The sequence below is a fragment of the Silurus aristotelis genome (assembly GCF_946808225.1).
Source record: "Silurus aristotelis genome assembly, chromosome: 14".
NCBI classification, from domain to species: Eukaryota; Metazoa; Chordata; class Actinopteri; order Siluriformes; family Siluridae; genus Silurus; species Silurus aristotelis.
Window position 1 is genome coordinate 21933267 of NC_139587.1, and position 20191 is coordinate 21953457.

Sequence of the window (20191 nt, forward strand, 5' to 3'; positions counted from 1 at the left end):
CGCCACACCAATTTACAGTGTTTATGGGTCGAAAAAATATATATACCTTAGGGTCATTACAACCCAGGTATTATATAAGCAGCAGCCCATACTCAGCAGCATGTCAATGACTGGTGGTTGTGTGGCTTTGATACAAGCAACAGTGCCTGACATGTAACCACCTCCAAACAGTACTGTGTTGAGGAACTGGCACTGATTAAGGCCTAAACAACAATTTCCAAAAAACAGTGGGCCTTTTCCGGTTGTTCTATGATGGTTAATTGGGTCCTTTTTACTAATGCCAATTATACAACTACACCTAACTTGTTAATGATAAAGACCAGGAAGGGTCCATTCTTTTATATCAATGAAAAACCCAGGCCATTTGAGTGTTTTGGATAAGCCTTAATGAGAAATGCAACCAATTTAATTTAAATGCTAAATTCTCTAATGCTTTACGGCCAAACAACACAATGACTGATTATTGTGTTTTCTTCACGACGCATTCAATCAATAGTTGTAATCTCGCACAGTCTAATGGTGGGGTATCATTTCTACTGATCTCTTCTCTCCTCCACATTGCACGTCTGAGCAGACATTTTGGACCTATAGCTCCTGGTGTTGCCTAGCAACAGTGACAAAAAAGCCTGACCGTGATTATGTGTGCGGGCTTCATCTATGGGTTTGTCTAAATAATGGCTAGTGCTCTCAGTCACACACTCACTCACTCGCACATGCACACACATACAAAGGTGAATAACATTTACTTGTGTAACAAGTTCAAAATAATTGTATCAGGATTAGAAATGAGGGACAGTGCATGTTGTGCATTATGGGGACAAGGTGAGTGTGATGCGATTGAGACAGGTTGGACATGTGCAGAGGAGGGACATGGAGTATATAGGAAGAAGACTCCTGTGGATGGAGCCGCCAGGGAGGGGGAAAAGAGAAAGGTCGAGGAGACGGTTCATGGATGTGGTGAAGGAAGACATGCAGGTAGGTAATTTAAAAGAGGCAGATTTAGAGGACAGGGGAGTATGGAAACAGATGGTCCGCTGTGGTGACCCCTAATTATAGTAGCCGAAAAAAGAAGTTCAGTATATTTGTATATTATTGCAAACGAGCCTGGGTCCTCTTTGGGGTTTTTTAGTGCTACACTGACAAGAATTTGATTTATTAGTTTTGAGATTATCTGAGTTAAAAAAAAAAATGCCATCCTCCAGGCATCAGTCTAGAAATAAACCTCCCAGAATAGCCACAATGAAGACATGAAGATCGGGATTGACATCTGCCAGTACTGGAAGATGTATATACCGTGATACATTGATTTCTGTGTCTCGGCGTCCTGAGGGCTGCGAAGAGAAGCATGACACTGACAGACAGGAAGTCCTGCCTCTAGAAGTGTGATGTCTTAACAGTGCTGTCTTAACAAAATTAGTTTCACACCAGGTTTTTAAGCATCTAGCATCACATGTATTTATAGAGCTTCACAGCAAAGCAGCTGTGTTCTTTTTTTTTTTTCATTTAAATGAAGTTCTCCTCAAATCACAAACTGTATTATTTGTGTATTACTACGTTATAATTTCTTTTTTCATTTCATCCTGAAATAATCTCACTAAACCATAGCAAACTTTCAGCTTGTGGATTCTCAGCATCATCATTATCATTCTGCTGTTTTTTGTAAATGAGCAGAAGGCACTGCAGTACCCAGCGTTTACAATCATCAGTGCAATAAAATGTGCTGCATGTACAGTCTTCTACATAGGTCAGGATCTGTGCAATCACTAATGCAAATGTCGGGTCGTGATATTTATCAGCGGCATCACAGTGAAACTATTATGGACAAGCAATGCATTGGATCTCATCAGTGAAATGCTAAGCATAATGGGGAAAAGTATTACATGAACAGATAGATAACAGCATTTATAGAGCGTGCAATTCTTTACTCTTTTACAAAAAAAATTTTTTTTAAAGCATTGAATACTAAAACTTATGCTGAGACTAGCATATAGACTATAGATTTATGGAATTTAGCAGAAGCCCTTATCCAGAGCGACTTACAAACCCTTTCTCAAGGGCCCAGCAGTAGCAGCTTGGTGGTGCTGGGATTTTAACCTATGACCTTCCGATCCAGAGTCCAATGATTAAACCACTGAGCTACAACCTTTCCACAATAGAAATAGATAAAATCTTATTACTGTTCATTGTACATTTGACTGTATTTATCACATGCCAACTCAATCATACATGATGTATCTATTGTTAGCCCCAGTGCATTAAAGATGGTATTTTAATCTGTATGTGAACATCTAACACAATTGTCACTGAGAGGCTACATGAATTCATTCAGGCTACAAAGAAATCAGCTTCAGCCTCACTTCTTCAAACCTTTCTGATAAGATAACAATATATGAAATAAATGAAAATGTGAACTTTGAGTTATACTGCTTTCCTAATTATAAATATCACAATCATATTCATTCAGTTGCTTGTTAAAAAAAAATTTAAATACTAAGAAAAAAGAAATTATATTGGCCTTTTCCCATTTCAACAATACAATAAAATACTTAATAAATTAATAAATTAATTTTAATAAAATGAAACTAATATTTAGCATAAACTAGCAGGCTAATAATGTGGTGTCTGAACCCAAATGGCTTGTGTCCAAAAAACCTTTCATAATATATTTTATTTTCACAGTCATTTTGTTGTTCCATGGTGAGTTCACTTATACTCATTACATATAGTGACTCAAGACAAAAAAAAAAAAGTAAAACTTGTATAAAAAGATATTTTTCGCAAGTGATTTTCTAAAATATTTCAGAAACTTTAATGCTCATTCGCTTGTTCCCTTAAATTAGACCTGTTATGTAAATCAATTGCTGAAATCATTAACACTGTTCAGAAAAATGCACAGCGGTTAAAAGCTTTTATTAAAATATTCACAGTCTGCTGTTCATGATCCAAAAACCATCGTGACTGGAAAACAATATGTACAAGCTGGCTCAGTGGATCTCTCATAGGCCCTTGGTGACGACAGTAAACAAAGCTAATCTACTGCAGTGAAGGAAAGTTCAATCAGAGCCTGTCATTCAGCAGTCAGAAAGCACCGCCTGCTCTGGCAAAGGGGCAAATCTTTCCATACAACACCATCAGCAGCATCTATTTGTAACAAATGTCTTGGCCGGGCAACAGCTGAGTATTCCTCGTGACAATAAAGCCTGGGTTTAGAGGACAGTCCGCTTAGAGGTTATTGATCAGTGAGGCTAATTAAAACACAGACGCCTTTTGACTTATTTAGTTTATACGCTGTGTGATGGTTTTTTTTAGTGATGGATCAGAGCTATTTACAGTGCCATAGTGGCTTGAGTTTAAAATAAAACCTTCATTAAACCACCATCAAAATACATTCATTGCTGTACCTAAACTAAAACTTTTCGGCTTCTCCCGTTAGGGGTCGCCACAGCGGACCATCTGCATGTTTGATTTGGCACCAGTTTTTACGCTGGATGCCCTTCCAGCCTGGCTTGGTACTGGCACTAAGGCTTGTGCAACCCTAATGGCTGGGGTTGGTTCCCTGACCGGGGCCGCAGCGGTGAGAGCGCCGCATCCTACCCACTAGACCACCAGGGAACCTATTGCTGTACCTAAACTACAGGAACAAAAAATGTGTGGATTCGTATGTGCTTTTTGAACACCCCTTTCCACATTTAATTCCCACTCCACTCTTCTGTGAATAGATTCCACTAGATTTTGGAGTGTGCCTGTGGAGATTTGTGCTCATTTATCCACAAAGATCTTAGAAAAGTCAGATATTGATGTCGGGTGAAGTGTCCTAGGGTGCAGTCAGTGTTCCAATTCATCACAAATTTGTTCTATAGGATTGCGATCAGAGCTCAATAGTAGGAGATCTTTCAATCAAACCATGTAAACTATATCTTCATAGAGCTGGATTTGGCACAGGTGTATTTTAATGGTGGAAAAGGTTCTAATTCTAGTGAAGGGAACGTTTAATGCTGCTGCATCCAGGGACGTGCTTTATAATTGTGTACCTCCAATTTTATATTAACTGCTTAAGGAAGAACCACATATTGTTGGAAAGTCAGGTGTCCCAATACTTTTGTCCATATAGTGTGTATCTTTATTATATGTTATATATTGAAGTGTACAGTAGGGCCATATTCAGTGTCATGACAGTGTAATATGTAAAGATTTGAAGAGTGAACATGTAAGACAAGTGATTTGAGCTTTCGTACTTCGAGTCCACCACTGAGCATGTTCAAAGCCTCTTTATTCTTAATCTCAGTTTACCGCCACACCATAGCAAACCGTACGCTCTACAGTGGGTCTGATTTTGCTGTACTGAATAAAAACTGCAGTCTGCAATTGCCACAGTCATTTCAAACTGAAAAAAAGAGTAAAAGATTGAAGAAAAAAAAGTAAAGAAAGTAACACTGAATATTGAATTTTTTATATTCTTGAGTTACTCAAATATGTGAAATCTAGAGCAGCTCCAATGGTTAAAGCAAAATGGAGCATTCTGAAAAACTCTGCCAAATTCTGAAATTCATGTAAATATTTTTGCAGTTCTACTTATTACACAAATTGTTAATGATAATACAAATTGTTAGAATTAAAATTCAAATACATACGCAGAGAGTAAAGCATACGTTTTCTTTGTGACAAGCTGAAATTTGTATTTACAGGATTAAATAAATTTTCAGACTAGACTATTACTGAATCAGTCTCACCAATCTTTAAAAGGTTTGGGATTCAGTGAGCAGGTAGATCAGATCCTGCCCCCTGCTGGTGCTGTCCGAGCAGAGACCTTTTCACCATTCAAAGTGATTTCACTTGTCTTCTCATATTAATTCATTTGTTCATGTGTGGCAAATATTTGTCAGAATATAAACACAATCTGAGAATTATGTTTGTTTAGTCGCAAAATTAATTCAGTATATGAAGATAGTGTATGGAATATTATACGGCATTTATTTTCTTCGCTGATCACGATTTACATTTTATAATTGTATTATCTTTTTTAGTTGCAGGATTTAAAGGAAATGAAATATTCTGATTGCTTTTAATTATGGAAGCTGAAATGCATTAGCTCATGTTTTAAATTATATTTGTTTGACCTTTCTGCTGCTTTCTGCTGCTTTTATGTGGCTTAACGCCATCTTAAGCATCTGTGCATTTCTCGTAATATAATGGAAGCTCTGCTGTGAATTTCAACTTTGTGAACCTCACTCTTTATAACACCTATCCGTTCAAGGGTGCTTCTATACATATCAATTCTGGCTGTGAGCAGTTTGAACAGGTGCTAACAGACCCCGAACCACTAGGTGGCCTCATTTTATATATTACAGTGTTATAATAGCACTCAAGCATGATCAAAGGCAGGGAACATGGATAAGTGAAACTTAACAAACAGAGAGAAAAGTGAGCACCCACAGAACTAAGCGTTAACAATACAAACAAAACACACACATGAATGTAAGGCACAGGGTGATACCACACACACTGGGGTAAATATGTCCAGCATATGTATCACTGGTACCAGGAAGAAATAAAAAGAAAATATAGGATAATAGTCCAGGGAATAACAATAGCAGTGCACTTTAGGAAGGTTATAGCTCATTGGTTAAGGCATTGGGCTTTAAAGCGAGGCCTTTACCCCTCAACTGCTCAGTTGTAAGTTGTTTTGGAGAAAAATGTCAGCCAAATGCCATAAATGTAAATCTAGGAATGTAGGTATGGATTTACACAAAGTTGTTCATCAGTTTTGGAGGTGTTTCTGGAGCTCTTGGAGGTGAATCACTGCGTGGCTCATGAGATAATGGCTGTTGTCAAAACATGATGTTCATTCCAATGTCGTTGGAGGTCTGGGAAGACTCTTTTTCAATAGATTACCTCACTTCATTGCTAAAACAACAACTAGAATTGCAATAAAATGTGTAGTTGGTGTGATGGGAGCAATGAAGTGAGAGACTAATTCTCTTGAACGTTGTTAATCACCTCATTGTGCTTGGAAATCTTTTAAATATCAAAGTCCTTATAGTTAGACCTCTATAATAATGTGTTACTAGGTTGCAGTTGACTTACAAGTCAGACATTGTTTTAATCTGTTATTTATTCACTTGGGACAACGTCATGGCCCTATTTGATGTGGTGTTTCTGTCATTTTGTTCATCCTCAGGGTTCTCAGTGAAGCGACAATAGCCATGGCATCACTTACTGATGTCTCCCTAAGTGACATCATCATTCGTCATTGTCTAAATGTCCCTTACAGCAAGAGGTGCAAGAGAAACAGAAATCCCATAAGCCACCAGAGCCAGCATAATTGACCCTGACAATCAAGGGAAGCAACAGAAACCAGACCCGGGCATCCTGTAACAGAGACAAGTGAGCATCATTGCATCATTCAGGTACATGATCATCATTAGAACGGACAGCTGGAATGGCCTGGGAGGGTTATTTCAGATCGGGACAGATTTTGTTTTAATCATAGTTAGCAAAAGTTTTTTCTAAATCTTTTTTTTTTTTTATGGTTTTTAGTCTTTCTGTAAATGGGATATAAAAACTGGTTAGAATGTATCTGATAGTGTACTCCATAAAGCCCCTTTGCTTTACATGAGGTTGATACAACACGATAAATGCTGGATTAAAATAAGATAAAGTTGGCTGTTTCTTATTCATACAAATTCACACATTTAAGAGCATAGTGATGCAACCAGTGGCATTTCTGACTCACAGTACCAGGGACCATGGTTTAATCCCGAGCTCAGGTTACTGTTTGTAAAGGGTTTTGCACATTCTCCCTATGGCTGTGTGGATATTCTCTGGGTACTCCGATTTCCTTCTACCTTATAATGGAGTGTCTGAATGTGTGTGTATGATGTCCTGCAATGGACTGCTGTCTTATATGGTAATAGCTAATGCAACGTCCAAGTCGATCTTAAACCAGGATAAAACAAAAAAACATAGATTTCCTACTCGGGAATCCTCAACAAGTGTAGCAGGTGATAACTTTCTTTCGGCTTCTCCCGTTAGGGGTCGCCAGAGCGGATCCTCCGCACGTTTGATTTGGCACATGTTTTACGCTGGATGCCCTTCCTAACGCAACCCTCCCCAATTTATCCGGGCTTGGGACCGGCACTAAGAGTGGCTGGGGATGGTTCCCTGACCGGGGATCGAACCCGGGTCGCAGCGGTGAGAGCGCTGCATCTTAACTACTAGACCACCAGGGGACCTCCAAGTCGATCTTAAACCAGGATAAAACAAAAAAACATAGAATTCCTACTCGGGAATCCTCAAAAAGTTTAGCAGGTGATATCAAATAAAAATGGCTGCTTACACCATTAAATACAAACAAAGTAGCACTTCTTACCTTTAATGAGTTATGCTTTAAACATACAGATGTATTACCTTGTTATACTTATAATGACTACAGCAAACGGCACAGTTCACTGATTTGAGAAGATGAATAAATAAATCTCAGCACAGTTAGCTGGCTGGATTCTTGCAAATAATGGACAAACATAGAGGTATCCGTGTTTTTCTTACTTTTATGGCTTGATGTGGTAAAAAATGACATTATTCCAAGTTTTGTGTATTCACCATTAAGGTAAATTAAATGCAGCTTAAAGAATATTATACGGCTAAAAGCTGGAGATTCCTAAATCATCAGGGAATGTGATTTACAGGCAATCCAAAATTGCTTGGATGTTGGTAGTTCACACATTTGTTACTTTTCCTGTTTTTTCATGAATTAGGAAAAACAACAGTTTAAAAAATTGGAAGGACTTCTAAAGATCTTTCAGTCAAGACCTGATGCTCCGGTGGAAACCATTTCAATGACATGCTCAATTTAAATAACTTTGTTTCATTTACACTTGTATTACACAAGGTGTATTACATGTCCAGACCGCCATATCACCACCTGTGATCCAAACCAGTTAGTTTTAAGTGACCTGCTAGGCGTCTGCTAAGTGGAGTTCATCAGCCAGCAGTTGCACAAGAAGTCTCATGAAGGTCAAGTGCAGCCAATAAGACTCCGGCTTAGTTTCTCCATATGGCCCTCGCCTGTCGCTGTGCAACAGGTGTGCAGGTGTAAAGCAAGTTTAATTTCAGTAAGTGGTACACGTACATAAAAGACTCAGATGCGTCTGATATAAAAGCGCAACACATGAAAATATAAAACCTTTCCTTTCTTATCTACTAGCCAGGGATCATGTAACCTATTGCATGCTGTATAAAAAAACGTTCATGAAATACAAATCAATGCATCACTTAAATCATGTACACATGTGGCCTTACCTCAATTAATGATAAATAAAGTGCATTTTTGGTTAATCTGTCAATCATAATTCAAAGAATATTCACAGAATCTCTTTCCTAAAAAACAATTTTTGAATTGCTATCAAACTGCACATATCTCAACAATACTACGAAAAAAAAAAAATTCAAAGTGATGAAAATTTAAAGAGCATGATCGGTTTCGTCATGGCTTGCTTTCTCAGTCACCATGGCACACGTGCATGCATTATTAACCTGCTCAGTAACACTGGCAATGAGGCTGCTGAAGTCTGCCTCAGAGCTCAGTCTTTTCCTGTGGATTTTGCACCACTAAAGACTGCTGGAAATATATGGAAGAATAAAGGATAAACCTGTGTACTTGCTCAAGAAACTGGTGGATTAAAGCAACATTCTTGGGAAGATGTAAGCTGTTTTGGAGACCAAATGGAGGGGAGTTTGTTAACAGTGGAGGGCGAAAAGCCCCAAAAGCGGGTGAGGTTCAGAGTGGCTTCAGGAAGCAGTGGTCGAGTTCTGAAAGAGATGTATAAAGATGACGGGCCTTCGGATTCTTTGGACTCGGACTGTACCAGTACCTCGGAAGCAGAGCGGGCCAGCACACCGTCCACCAGTGGAGAGCCTAATAGTCAATTTGCAGTGTACTTGGGCTCGGAGTTAGATGACAGCGAGAGTGATCCAGATGATTTGCTCCTGTATGCTGGAGCCAAGGACAAGAGCAGATTGTTCAACACCAAACGGGTCAACATACTGAGCAAGAACGGGACAGTGCGGGGAGTTAAGCACAAAGTCAGCGCTGGTCAAATAGTATTTGACAACCTGGCCAAAGTCACTGAGGTAACTAATTTAAACTTTAATGGATGCTTTACAGACTAAACCACCTCAATATTTCATTTCATCAATGCTTTTTACTTCTTTTATCATCCCAACATACATAGAATTTGAACTATAGTAATGTGTTAGGGCCTCAAAGAAAAAAATACCTTTCCTCCACCTCAGTAGAGCATTTTATTAAAGAATCAACTGTCAAGTCAAGTCAAGTCAAGTTTATTTGTATAGCGCTTTTCACAACAGACATTGTCTCAAAGCAGCTTTACAGAAAACAACAGTGAAGGTGAATGGTGTGCGTTTGTGTCCAAGGTGTCCTCAGGGGGTGTTAGAGTGTCCTTCCTGATCAGCGATTGGTTAATCTTCCTCTCTAACTCTCTCATGCTCTGTCTGGACAACCGAGCTGTCTCAGAGGACAAGGTCACTGTACAATTAAAGATTAATGATGGATTTCTTTAAGTGTTTCAGCTAGGTAATCAGCTTAATGAATTTCGCCTACTTCCACTTTCTGCTTACTCTCAATGGCTTTTGTGCGATATCGAGTTCAATGCACTTGTACCTTTTGTGCAGTTGAATTTGTGGGAGGTAAATGGTTTTTCCTGGGGTATGTGGTATTTTGCATTTTAAATTAATACAAATTTAACCACTAATATCTAAAAAAATACCTAAATAAATTTTTATTTTTAACAACATGGCTGTGTTCCCCAAACATCCTTATGAAGCACCTCAGCAAGTACTAATTATATTTCTCCACAACCATTTTATATAACTGATGTGCTGGTGGAATTTATCAAAATGCACACATGTAAAGGAGAATAATTTCTAGTATCTCGTTAACAAAGTCGTAGTGATCGACATGTCATTGTATCAACAAGAGGACTATTGAAACACAGTCCACCAAACAGTATCTGTGTTATCCCAGTCATGATTGCAGTGTATCTGAAGCTTTTCCTGATAATGTTATAGGTGAGGCTGGAAAGTACCCTGGTAAGAACACATACATTCGTAGACTTGTTCACATCTAGAGGGGGTTGGGAGGTCAGAGGAAACCAGAGGATTTGGTGGAACTCTGGACAGACATGAGGAAAACAAAACTCTGCACCAACAGAAACCCGAGCTCCAGATCAAGCCGGGGGATGTGGAAATGTCAGGTGGCAACTCTACATGCTGGGCTACCAAATTTCCTTCAAAGGAACATAAAGAATTTGAACTAAACTCAAAGCAGAAATTATAGTGTTCTCTTCACCTTGAGGGTTGTAATCACCTTGAAGTTGACACACTGGACTTTTCCAGCCATAAGTGGTTCTTGCCCAAACTTTAAGCACAAAGTTGGATGCACACAATTGTATAGAATGTCTATGGATGTGGTTGCATTAAATGTTCTCTCCATTTAAACTAGGAGACCCGAACCTGATCCCCCTGTGCACAAAGCCAGCTTGATGAAGATAGGCTTTCATAACTCAGAGATGAAAGTCTTGAGAGCTCTGACCTCAATCTTATTGAACATCTTCGAGATGAATTGGAACACTGACTGCACTCCAGGCATCCTGACTTTACTAACACCCTTGTTGCTGAATAAGCACAAATCTCCACAAGCACACTCCAAAATCTAGCGGGACATCTTCCCTGAAGAATGGAGGTTATTATAAGAGCACTAAATATGGGGACTAAATATAAAATGAGATGTTCAAAAAGCACATATAAACTTATGCTTGTGTGTCCATAAACATTTACCACTTAGAGTAATTTGTTAAGTAAATAACTCACAGCAATGAGAAGTGTGAGATTAAGCTATATTAAATATAGTTTTATAGGTTGTTTTGCAGGTAAGATCCTGTTTATTTAAAATTAGAAAGATAGAGATTTCTTCATGGTGTGTTTATATGATAGAATAAAATTCCTATGGTACAATAAGTCCAAACTTCTTGTATATAAAGCTGCCAATATTTCAGTAGAAAAGCTTTTGAGAAGCACACTTATGTCCAAGTACAGCTTTTTGTCAGTAACAGAGATCACGCTGTACTTGTGATGTGATTAACCAGAGATGTAGCCTGAGAGTTCTGCACACTTTAGTGATTTCACTCCTCTAGTCATCCCCTGAAGATGAATTGATTTAAATGTTTTCATCAAATACATAGCTAACTAGTTTCCACAATCAGTGCTGTTAATGCAATACAGTTAATTCAGTTAATACCTGTTATATATATATATATATATATATATATATATATATATATATATATATATATATATATATATATATATATATATATATATATGATTATATAGGAGACTGTATGAGATTATATAAAAGAAATACAAGATTCATTTAGTTTGTTATTAGTTTATTAGATGCTTTTAATCATTTCAAGCTTAACATTTTCTTATCCTACTGGCAGATCATTTACTGTAGCTTCTTCATAGAAAAGAAAAAAAAAAAAATCAAAACCATACCATGAATTTAACAGGTTAGGCTCACTTGTATTTTGTTTATTGTAAATGTAAAATTTAAAATGCTAATTGCTAATTGCTAAATGCTAATGCTAATTATTCAAGCATTTTCAAGAAGACACAGTGCTAGTGGAAGCTGGTTACAGAGACTCTTTAACCCTACATAATAGATATGCATACTATACATCTTTTTGTGTAATCTATCTATCTATCTATCTATCTATCTATCTATCTATCTATCTATCTATCTATCTATCTATCTATCTATCTATCTATCTATCTATCCATCCATCCATCCATCCATCCATCCATCCATCCATCCATCCATCCATCCATCCATCCATCCATCTATCTATCTATCTATCTATCTATCTATCTATCTATCTATCTATCTATCTATCTATCCATCCATCCACTTACCCACTTACCCACTTACCCACTTACCCACCCATCCATCCATCCATCCATCCACTCATCCATCCTTCCACCTATCCATCCATCCATACATCCATACATCCACCCACTCATCCATCCATCCATTCATCCATGAATGATTCTGGGAATGTGGTCGCTTAAATCGCAGCACCATCAAGCTGCTACTGTTGGGCCCTTGAGCAAATCCTTAACCCTCAACTACTCAGTAGTATAAATAAGATAAAAAAAACTGAACAAGAATTGTAAATGTAGCTATCTACCTACCTATCTATCATTTGCTTGGCACAGTCACATTTTGGCATATGCACTTTTTTAGTATCTCACACACTACAGTGTGCAAAGTGTGAAGATCTGATTCACACTTTAACACATGACTCGATGTGCTAGAACAAATGTACAAATGTATTCACAGCCCCAGTGGCTTACAAAATCTCGTGAATTCTTGCAACCCCAATTAAAAGAATTTATATGATTAAATAGGACTAAATACACTATATGGACAAAAGTATTGGGACACCTGACTTTTCCACCCATATGTGGTTTTTCTCCAAACTATTACCACAAAGTTGGAGGCAAACAAATCTATAGGATGTCTTTGGATGCAATCTTTCTATGCGGTAACATTGTTTTCTTTTTTATTCATGTTCAGTTAGCATTTTATTCTTGTCCGAGTTATGGTGAATCCAGGGTCTCTCTCCGAAAGCTGTTCAGGACCCTTAAAAGTAAAACTTTATTTACAGCAATGAAAGTAAGATAACATGCATTCTAGGTTTCTTTGAGCTTTTCTGCATTTGACTTATTTTGGACAATAAAGACTTTTAAAAAATGTAAACATACATTATAAAGGACCCTTTCTTATAAAGTTCCTCAGTCAACATCACAACCTACCTTTGTTCTTCGCATGATGTTGAGGAAATTCATATGATACATTTTCATTTCGGGCATGTGATGTATCTATTACTAAAGAGATTCATACATTAATTTAAGAATTTTTATTATGAGTTTTATTGTTGTATTTCAAGACAAAGCATAGTTAAGGTGGCATGTTATATACAATATATTGTTCAATATTTTGTTCTGTATAAGTGCTGTAGATTTCCTAGTTATTTAGCTGAAACATGTATACATCTAGATAGATAGATAGATAGATAGATAGATAGATAGATAGATAGATAGATAGATAGATAGATAGATAGATAGATAGATAGACAGACAGACCTGGGTTTATATGCCCTATATGCCTTATATCTGTTGATCAAATGCATATTTTTAATTACACTTGATTTATCATGTTCACTTGATTTGTCTGCACTGTAGCCTGAGCTGACTCTGGAGTTTGGTCGGATCGTCATCTACACCACCAGTTTCCGTGTGGTCAGGACGACGTTCGAACGCTGTGAGCTGGTGCGCAAGATTTTCCAGAACCACAGAGTGAAATTCATGGAGAAGAACATTGCTCTGGACAGTGAGTATGGCAAGGAGCTGGAGATGCGCTGCAGACGGGTAGGAGAGCCACCTTCCCTCCCTGTAGTCTTCATCGATGGACACTACCTGGGGGTGAGTGACCACTATCTACAAACTATGAGGTTTTGTCTTTATTCTAGTTCTTTTGTTGTGAGTTGAAAAAAATCACAAAATTATCTGATCATTTGAATAGATTTATATAACTAAATATAACTGTAGGTGTCAGTGAAAAGTGATGAATGTCAGAAATAACTATCGCTAATAATATAAACAGTATAGAACTTTAGGACTCTACTTATGCTCTTGCAGCACACAGCAATGTCTATGGGTATTTTATCTACAGGTCTAACAGGTATATTCTCCAAGTTTACCTGTTCATCATAAAACACTCATTCCAAAGAACATTCAATTTAGAGTCTCTTATATAATTGGGTTTCTGTAGCAATAAAACTGCAACCGCATGCAGAGGTGGAAAGTAATGATATATAAATACTTCATTACTGTACTTAAGTAGAGATTTCTAGTATCAGTACTTTATTTCACTATTTATTTTTCGAACTTTTTACTTTCACTCATTACATTTTTTTACACAAATATGTGTACTTTCTACTTCTTACATTTTAAAGCCAGACTTGTTACTTTTGTTTTAACCTATTTGGTATTTTTTTCTTCTCTCTTCTCTTTTCTTCTCTGCATTTTTAGCCCATCAACCTATTTCCTGTCAATGCACAGCTTTTTCAATCTACCACCGGTGTATCATTTCCTAACTCTCACACACCACAGATGTAGGCTAGTTTATAAAGCTAACAATGAGCACAGCAGAAGGCAACAAGAAGTCTGGGGTTAACGTGGATGAGACTGAGGGAGTCAGTGGTTTAAACAGAGACATTTCTGATCGCCTGATCATCATCATCTTTTCTCTGCATGTGTTTAATATTGTGGTTGTTCAGCCTGGATACATTAATTAGATATCAAAATCTTATATGTTTTGTACTCATATATTAATATAATGTGAGGTCCAGTTACCAGTCACTAAAACAGGTAGTAGTCAAGGCTTCTTTTTACTTAAGTACAAGTCAGATCCCAAACGTCTTTACTTTAACTTAAGTAAAAAAAAGTGTAGTCAGTACGTCAACTTTTACAAGAGTCTTTTAAAACATGAGTATCTGTACTTCTACTTCTATGTGAAGGATGTTTGTACTATTGCCACCTCTGATGACAGGTGTTCAAAAACTTTTATCTGCCATCATTTGCTCTTTATTAATATTAGATTGGTTAAAGCATTGCCATGATGGTATAAATAATATGCATTTGCTCTTAGTTAAAACATACATTTTATTTAAAGCTTGAATACATTTTTTTACAGGGTGCAGAGAAAATACTGAGTATGAATGAATCTGGGGAACTGCAAGATCTCCTCACCAAAATTGAGGTAAATGCACATGAAAATACATCTTTTGGTCCAATGCACTTGACAAAAAATGAAGTGCAATTTTGATCAGCTACTGAAATAACACTGGACCTTACAGCATCGTTCTTAGACAGTTTCGCAACTAACGTTCCATACACATGTCCAGCTTGCTTGGAAGCTACCAGGTTTGTGATCCTCAGCATGCACTGCTTGTCAAAACCCTCATAAAAGCTTAATGCCTTTATTGCTACAGACAAAACAAAAACGTCTCCAAATGGTGATCAAAGGAGACGTAAAAGAAAACAACTGTATCAACAGAGTTTTGCGTGTTTAGCTCCTCTGACAAGCTAATAAGACTTTATATCTGTGCCTTATCAAAGCCACGCATATCAAATAAAAAAACTGAACTCAAATGCTCAGTGTTAGAATCTCGGTGTTAGAATCAATTGCAAATATGAATATATGGATTAAAGATTAAATGGTGTGAAGGTTACAACCAAGCCTTTTTTTTTTCTCCACAATTAGAGTCAGACTATTTTTATTCAAATGAAAGTTTCCAACAAGTCTCAAGTCTCTTTCATTTAATCCTTGGTTGAATTATTTTATCATGAAATGTTCAGGTTTTTAAAAACTATCTTTTTAAGATTTCTGTGCTGCCTGTGGGGCTGTAAATAATTAATGGTAGTGCCTTCACTAGGTCTCTGTAAATATTACTCTTAAAAACATCAGTACATCCATTTTCTATCTCACTTATTCTTATTAACACTGGGTTGTGGGGAGCCTTTCAGATGGAATTTAGGATAACGGACACCCTGGGTGGTGTGCCAAGTCTTCACAGGCCGCAATCACACACATGGCCTTTTTAAAAAAAAATAAATACCAATTTATAATACCAACTGTAATTCTTACCCAAACAAATAAGATTATTTAATTATCTATTGTTTATCATTTTTATAGATTTAGTAATTGAGTTTAATGCTTAGTTAAATATTGCAATATTTCTGAATGTATTCTTTTGGTATGGAAAATGATTTTTGACCGTGCAACATATTTTCGGTTTGTTAGTTTTTCATAAAAAAAAATAAAATAAAAAAAAAAACATCTTGAAATAAGATACTGGATTTGTTCACACATTCTACCCAATTTTACATCTTAAAATGGAGCAAAGAACATAAGTATTAGAAAGATTGCTACCACATCAATGAGCTTACCAAGAATTGCTTTGGATTCGCAGAATAGAAAAATGCAGTACCCAAGGGAAACCTAAGGTCATGCACACTCAGCGCCCACAGGGCAAAAGTGGCATTAAAACCCTAATTCATACGTGTGCTCCAATTTGGGTTCTTTAGTTTCCTCTAACTTCCCACCAAAGACATTACTAAATCTAGAATAGGATAGGAATAGGAATACGATTGTGTAAATGTGCCATTTGATATGAGTCTTACCGGCATCCACTCCATGAAGCATTTCCTTCTTTTGCTCAGTGTTTCTGGACTATGGACTGATCATTGAATAAAGCAATAAGAATAAAGCAATTACTGATGATGAATAAATGAAAGAAATGCTGAGCCCTAATTAGCTTTGGGAATCTCTTAAAAGCCTCGATGTGTTTACATTTAAATCATTACAAAGATGGTTACAGGCTATTAAGTAGAAACTAAGAACCCTTAATTATCCCACAGAGTCCACAATAAATCCTTTCCTTTTTTTTTTTAAGTGTTGGTTATTAATTAATGCATTAAATCGCTAGTCCTCTTGATCCCGAGTGAATTAAGGAGGGCAAAATCCAGTGCAGGTACAAAGCTGTTACAGGAGTTGGAAGTGATCATTTGTGAAGGTGAAATTATTTCAGAATGTGAGACAAATGTTGAAGAGCCCTGAGGTCTGAGTTATGACATGATTAAGTACCGATACATCAGTAAACTGTCATAAATTATGGATTGGCATCTATAACTGTCAGGTGAATAATAGATAACATTAATATTAATACAGTAAATGAAACAGCATGCACATGCACATGCACATGCACACACATACACACACAAACACAGTCATTTATCATTCATGAATCATGTGCTGCACTGGTGTGACTCAGGCTCTCATAGAAAAACCTGCACCAGTCCTCCCATATAAGGACCTCATACTTCCACAGTTGCTTTTTACTCACTTGTGTGTGACTGTTTGGATGTGTGTGTGTGTGTGTGTGTATGTGTGTGTATGTGTGTGTGTGTGTGTGTGTGTGTGTGTGTGTGTGTGTGTGTGTGTGTCTTTTGCTCCACAGAGGGTACAGCACCCCCACACATGCCAGACGTGTGGTGGCTTTGCCTTTATGCCCTGCTCTATGTGCCATGGCAGCAAGATGTCAGTGTTCAGGAACTGCTTCACGGACTCGTTCAAAGCCCTCAAGTGCACTGCATGCAACGAGAACGGCCTTCAACCATGTCCCAGCTGCTCCCACTAAGTGCCTGCACACCTCCATCAGTATCCACCCTCCTCCTTCTCATCCACCATTCGCCATGTAAAGGACTGTACCAAAAAAAAAAAAAGATAACTTTTTTGGTTCTTAATAAATGTTTCTTTTTAAAAAAACCTGTGAACATACATTTGTTTTATTTGATGTCCGAGTGTATCTATTTAGGATTGGCTGATCAGGTGATTCAATACTCCACAGCAACAGTAACTTCCAGTCTGTAGTCAGATTGCCTGTGTCCTATTACACTATAATGTTGTAATCCAGTAACAAAAAACGTTGCCGGGAAATCAGAGATACAGCTCATGCTTTCTGTAACCCCAGAACATCACAGAGCTTGAGATATGACTGAGGGAACTCAGAAAGAAGATTTGAATAAGGTGTGTGAGCTGGCAGGATTCATACACCAACCCCAGAGCTCCTCGAGTATTTTGCAGCCAGTGAGCTCTTATGATAAAATCTGATCATAGTCCAACAATTCAAATGTACATCTCATTATTTAAATGTTGCAATACTATATTATAGATATTAGATATATAGATATATTGGTGTTCAGTCATGTTATGTATATACAGAATTTTAGACACTCCTCATTCCCATTTGCTGTTATAATAACCTCCACTCTTCTGAGAAGATGTTTCACTAGATTTTGGAGTGTGTTTGTGAAGATTTGTGCTCATTCCACCATAAGGGCTTTAATACTGATGTAGGCTGAGGAGGCCTGGAGTGCAATCAGCATTCCAATTCATCCAAAGGTGTTCAGTAGGGTTAAGTTTAGAGTTCTATAGCAGGCCACTTAAGATCTTCCACTCTAACCACTCCAGCATATCTTTATGAACCTGGCTTTGTGCAGAGGGGCACTGTCATGCTGGAAAAGTTCAAGTAATGGAGAAATGTAATCCTACAGTACCACATATAAAGACCCCTTATACAGATGTGTATCTCCAACTCCAATCGTTTGGGGAAGAACTACATATGGCTGGAAAAGTCACGTGTCCCACTAATTCTGTCCCTATAGTGTACATTAGGTGGAACTGGACATTATTTAAAAGTGACTTGAAAAATGAACCTACTACATGGTAAAATTCATTGCCAATAAGAAGGTAAAGACTAATGATGCATCCCCACGTTATCAACGTTTCTGCCACACAATCACTTACCATGAACGTGAACTGATTCTGATCAGCATAGATCTTACTTACGCAAATGTGTATACATCACACACGACATTTATTATTATTGCTATCAGATGTAAAATCTGCATGTTTGATTCTTTCTTTTAAAACTTTAACCCAATACTATGAGAGATTAATCATAAAAACACGTTTTAATACATATTTCTCATTCAGTGCATCACAAATAAATGGTCCCACAGTTACATCATGCAAAAGAATAACCAAAAAAGTGGTTCTATGTGTGTAGAATGGACACATGTCCTTGCTGTCTCTCAAGAAGAAGAGATTCTAAGATATTAAAAGTACATTTCTACCATTCTAGGAACAAAACAACCAAAACACCTGAGTATACATAAGTATCTTATAAATTTACACAGAAAATTGGAGGGTCTATAAGTATTGAAGTTTTGTACCTTGGGAAGTAAAAGCGTACTTGCACAGTACACTGAACATGTCATTATTATCACAGACCTCAAAAGCAAATCATAGGCGTGTCAAGCTTTCAGTAAAGTGTGAGGTACTGTAGGAAGTGAACACACTGGTGAAATTAGCAAAAACCAAACGAGCTCGGTGTCCACGAAAGAACAGTTTTTTAATGGAAGCAGCAAAATGATGAATATAAACCTGAATATAATTTGCATGGTAATGAGACAGAAAGCAAAACAAAAAAGAAAATGGCTGCGTTACAGGCTAACACCATAGTGTCTATAGTTATGGCAATGGCTGATTACAATTGGCAATCAATTATAACATTTCTATAATCAAACATAAGGTAAATTGATAATTTTAATCGGGATTCCAAAAATTTGAGGATGTGGTGAAAACCCCCCCCAAAAAAAACATTCATCATTTGATCTATACAACTAGTCAAAATACAAGATGGTGCTGAGAGAACCTGGTTTCATGTAGAGCCACTATAGATGTCGATACATTAAATATATTCTACATTGCAAAGAAACATCCCAAAATCCATCAAATTCCTTGAAGGTTTCAGTCCCTGGTTGCTGCACAGTGCAGGAAGGAGCCGGCGGTCGTTCTCTCTTGTGCCACATTGACATGGTGAGGATGAAGGATGGAGGATGGAGGATGGTGGTGTATTGGGTCTCTGTGCTCTCATAGCCCTGTACAATGCTGCTTGATTCTGATGCCACAAGGCAGCATTGTAAAGAGGCTCAAAGCGCAGAGCAGTACAGCAGCGGAACCGTTTATCTACATGGCAGAAGAGGAGGAGAAAATCATGTAGATACTGTAGTCATTCTTATATATTTTTTTTTTTTCAAACAAACAGGCATGAATAACAGCAGAGAGCAAAAAAAAAATGAAGTCATGGTCAGTTGCGCCCCCACTGGTGCGCCTACAGAGCAAATGCAAAAGCGAAGGTTAACAACATAATGAGAAATATTCATACAGATTTTAGGTGTCCAGGATTACAGCAATGAACATGCAAGCATGCAAAAAAAAAAAAAAATCATTAAAAAAAAATCTGTGCCACCGATTATCGCTTAAAAAAAAAAAGAAATTACACAACAATGTACCTTGAAATGTACCTGTGTGTGCACAATGGATCGACATTTACATCAAATCGATTAGCCTTATTATTATTATTATTATTGTTGTTGTTTATGAAGCTGCAAAGACAAGCATCATCCGGAATGAATGAATAAA

General features: G+C 37.3%; 1 protein-coding gene across 1 annotated transcript; it reads left to right on the forward strand.

Moving 5' to 3' along the window:
* Positions 1 to 8721: 8721 nt before the first annotated feature.
* Positions 8722 to 17391, forward strand: grxcr1a (glutaredoxin and cysteine rich domain containing 1 a; the record flags this gene model as incomplete). The annotated part of the gene is made up of 4 exons (XM_083559747.1): positions 8722 to 9129; positions 13324 to 13563; positions 14837 to 14902; positions 17163 to 17391. 4 exons carry the CDS (start codon positions 8722 to 8724, stop codon positions 17340 to 17342), a joined length of 894 nt encoding a protein of 297 aa, XP_083415873.1. The 3' UTR covers positions 17343 to 17391.
* Positions 17392 to 20191: the final 2800 nt, after the last annotated feature.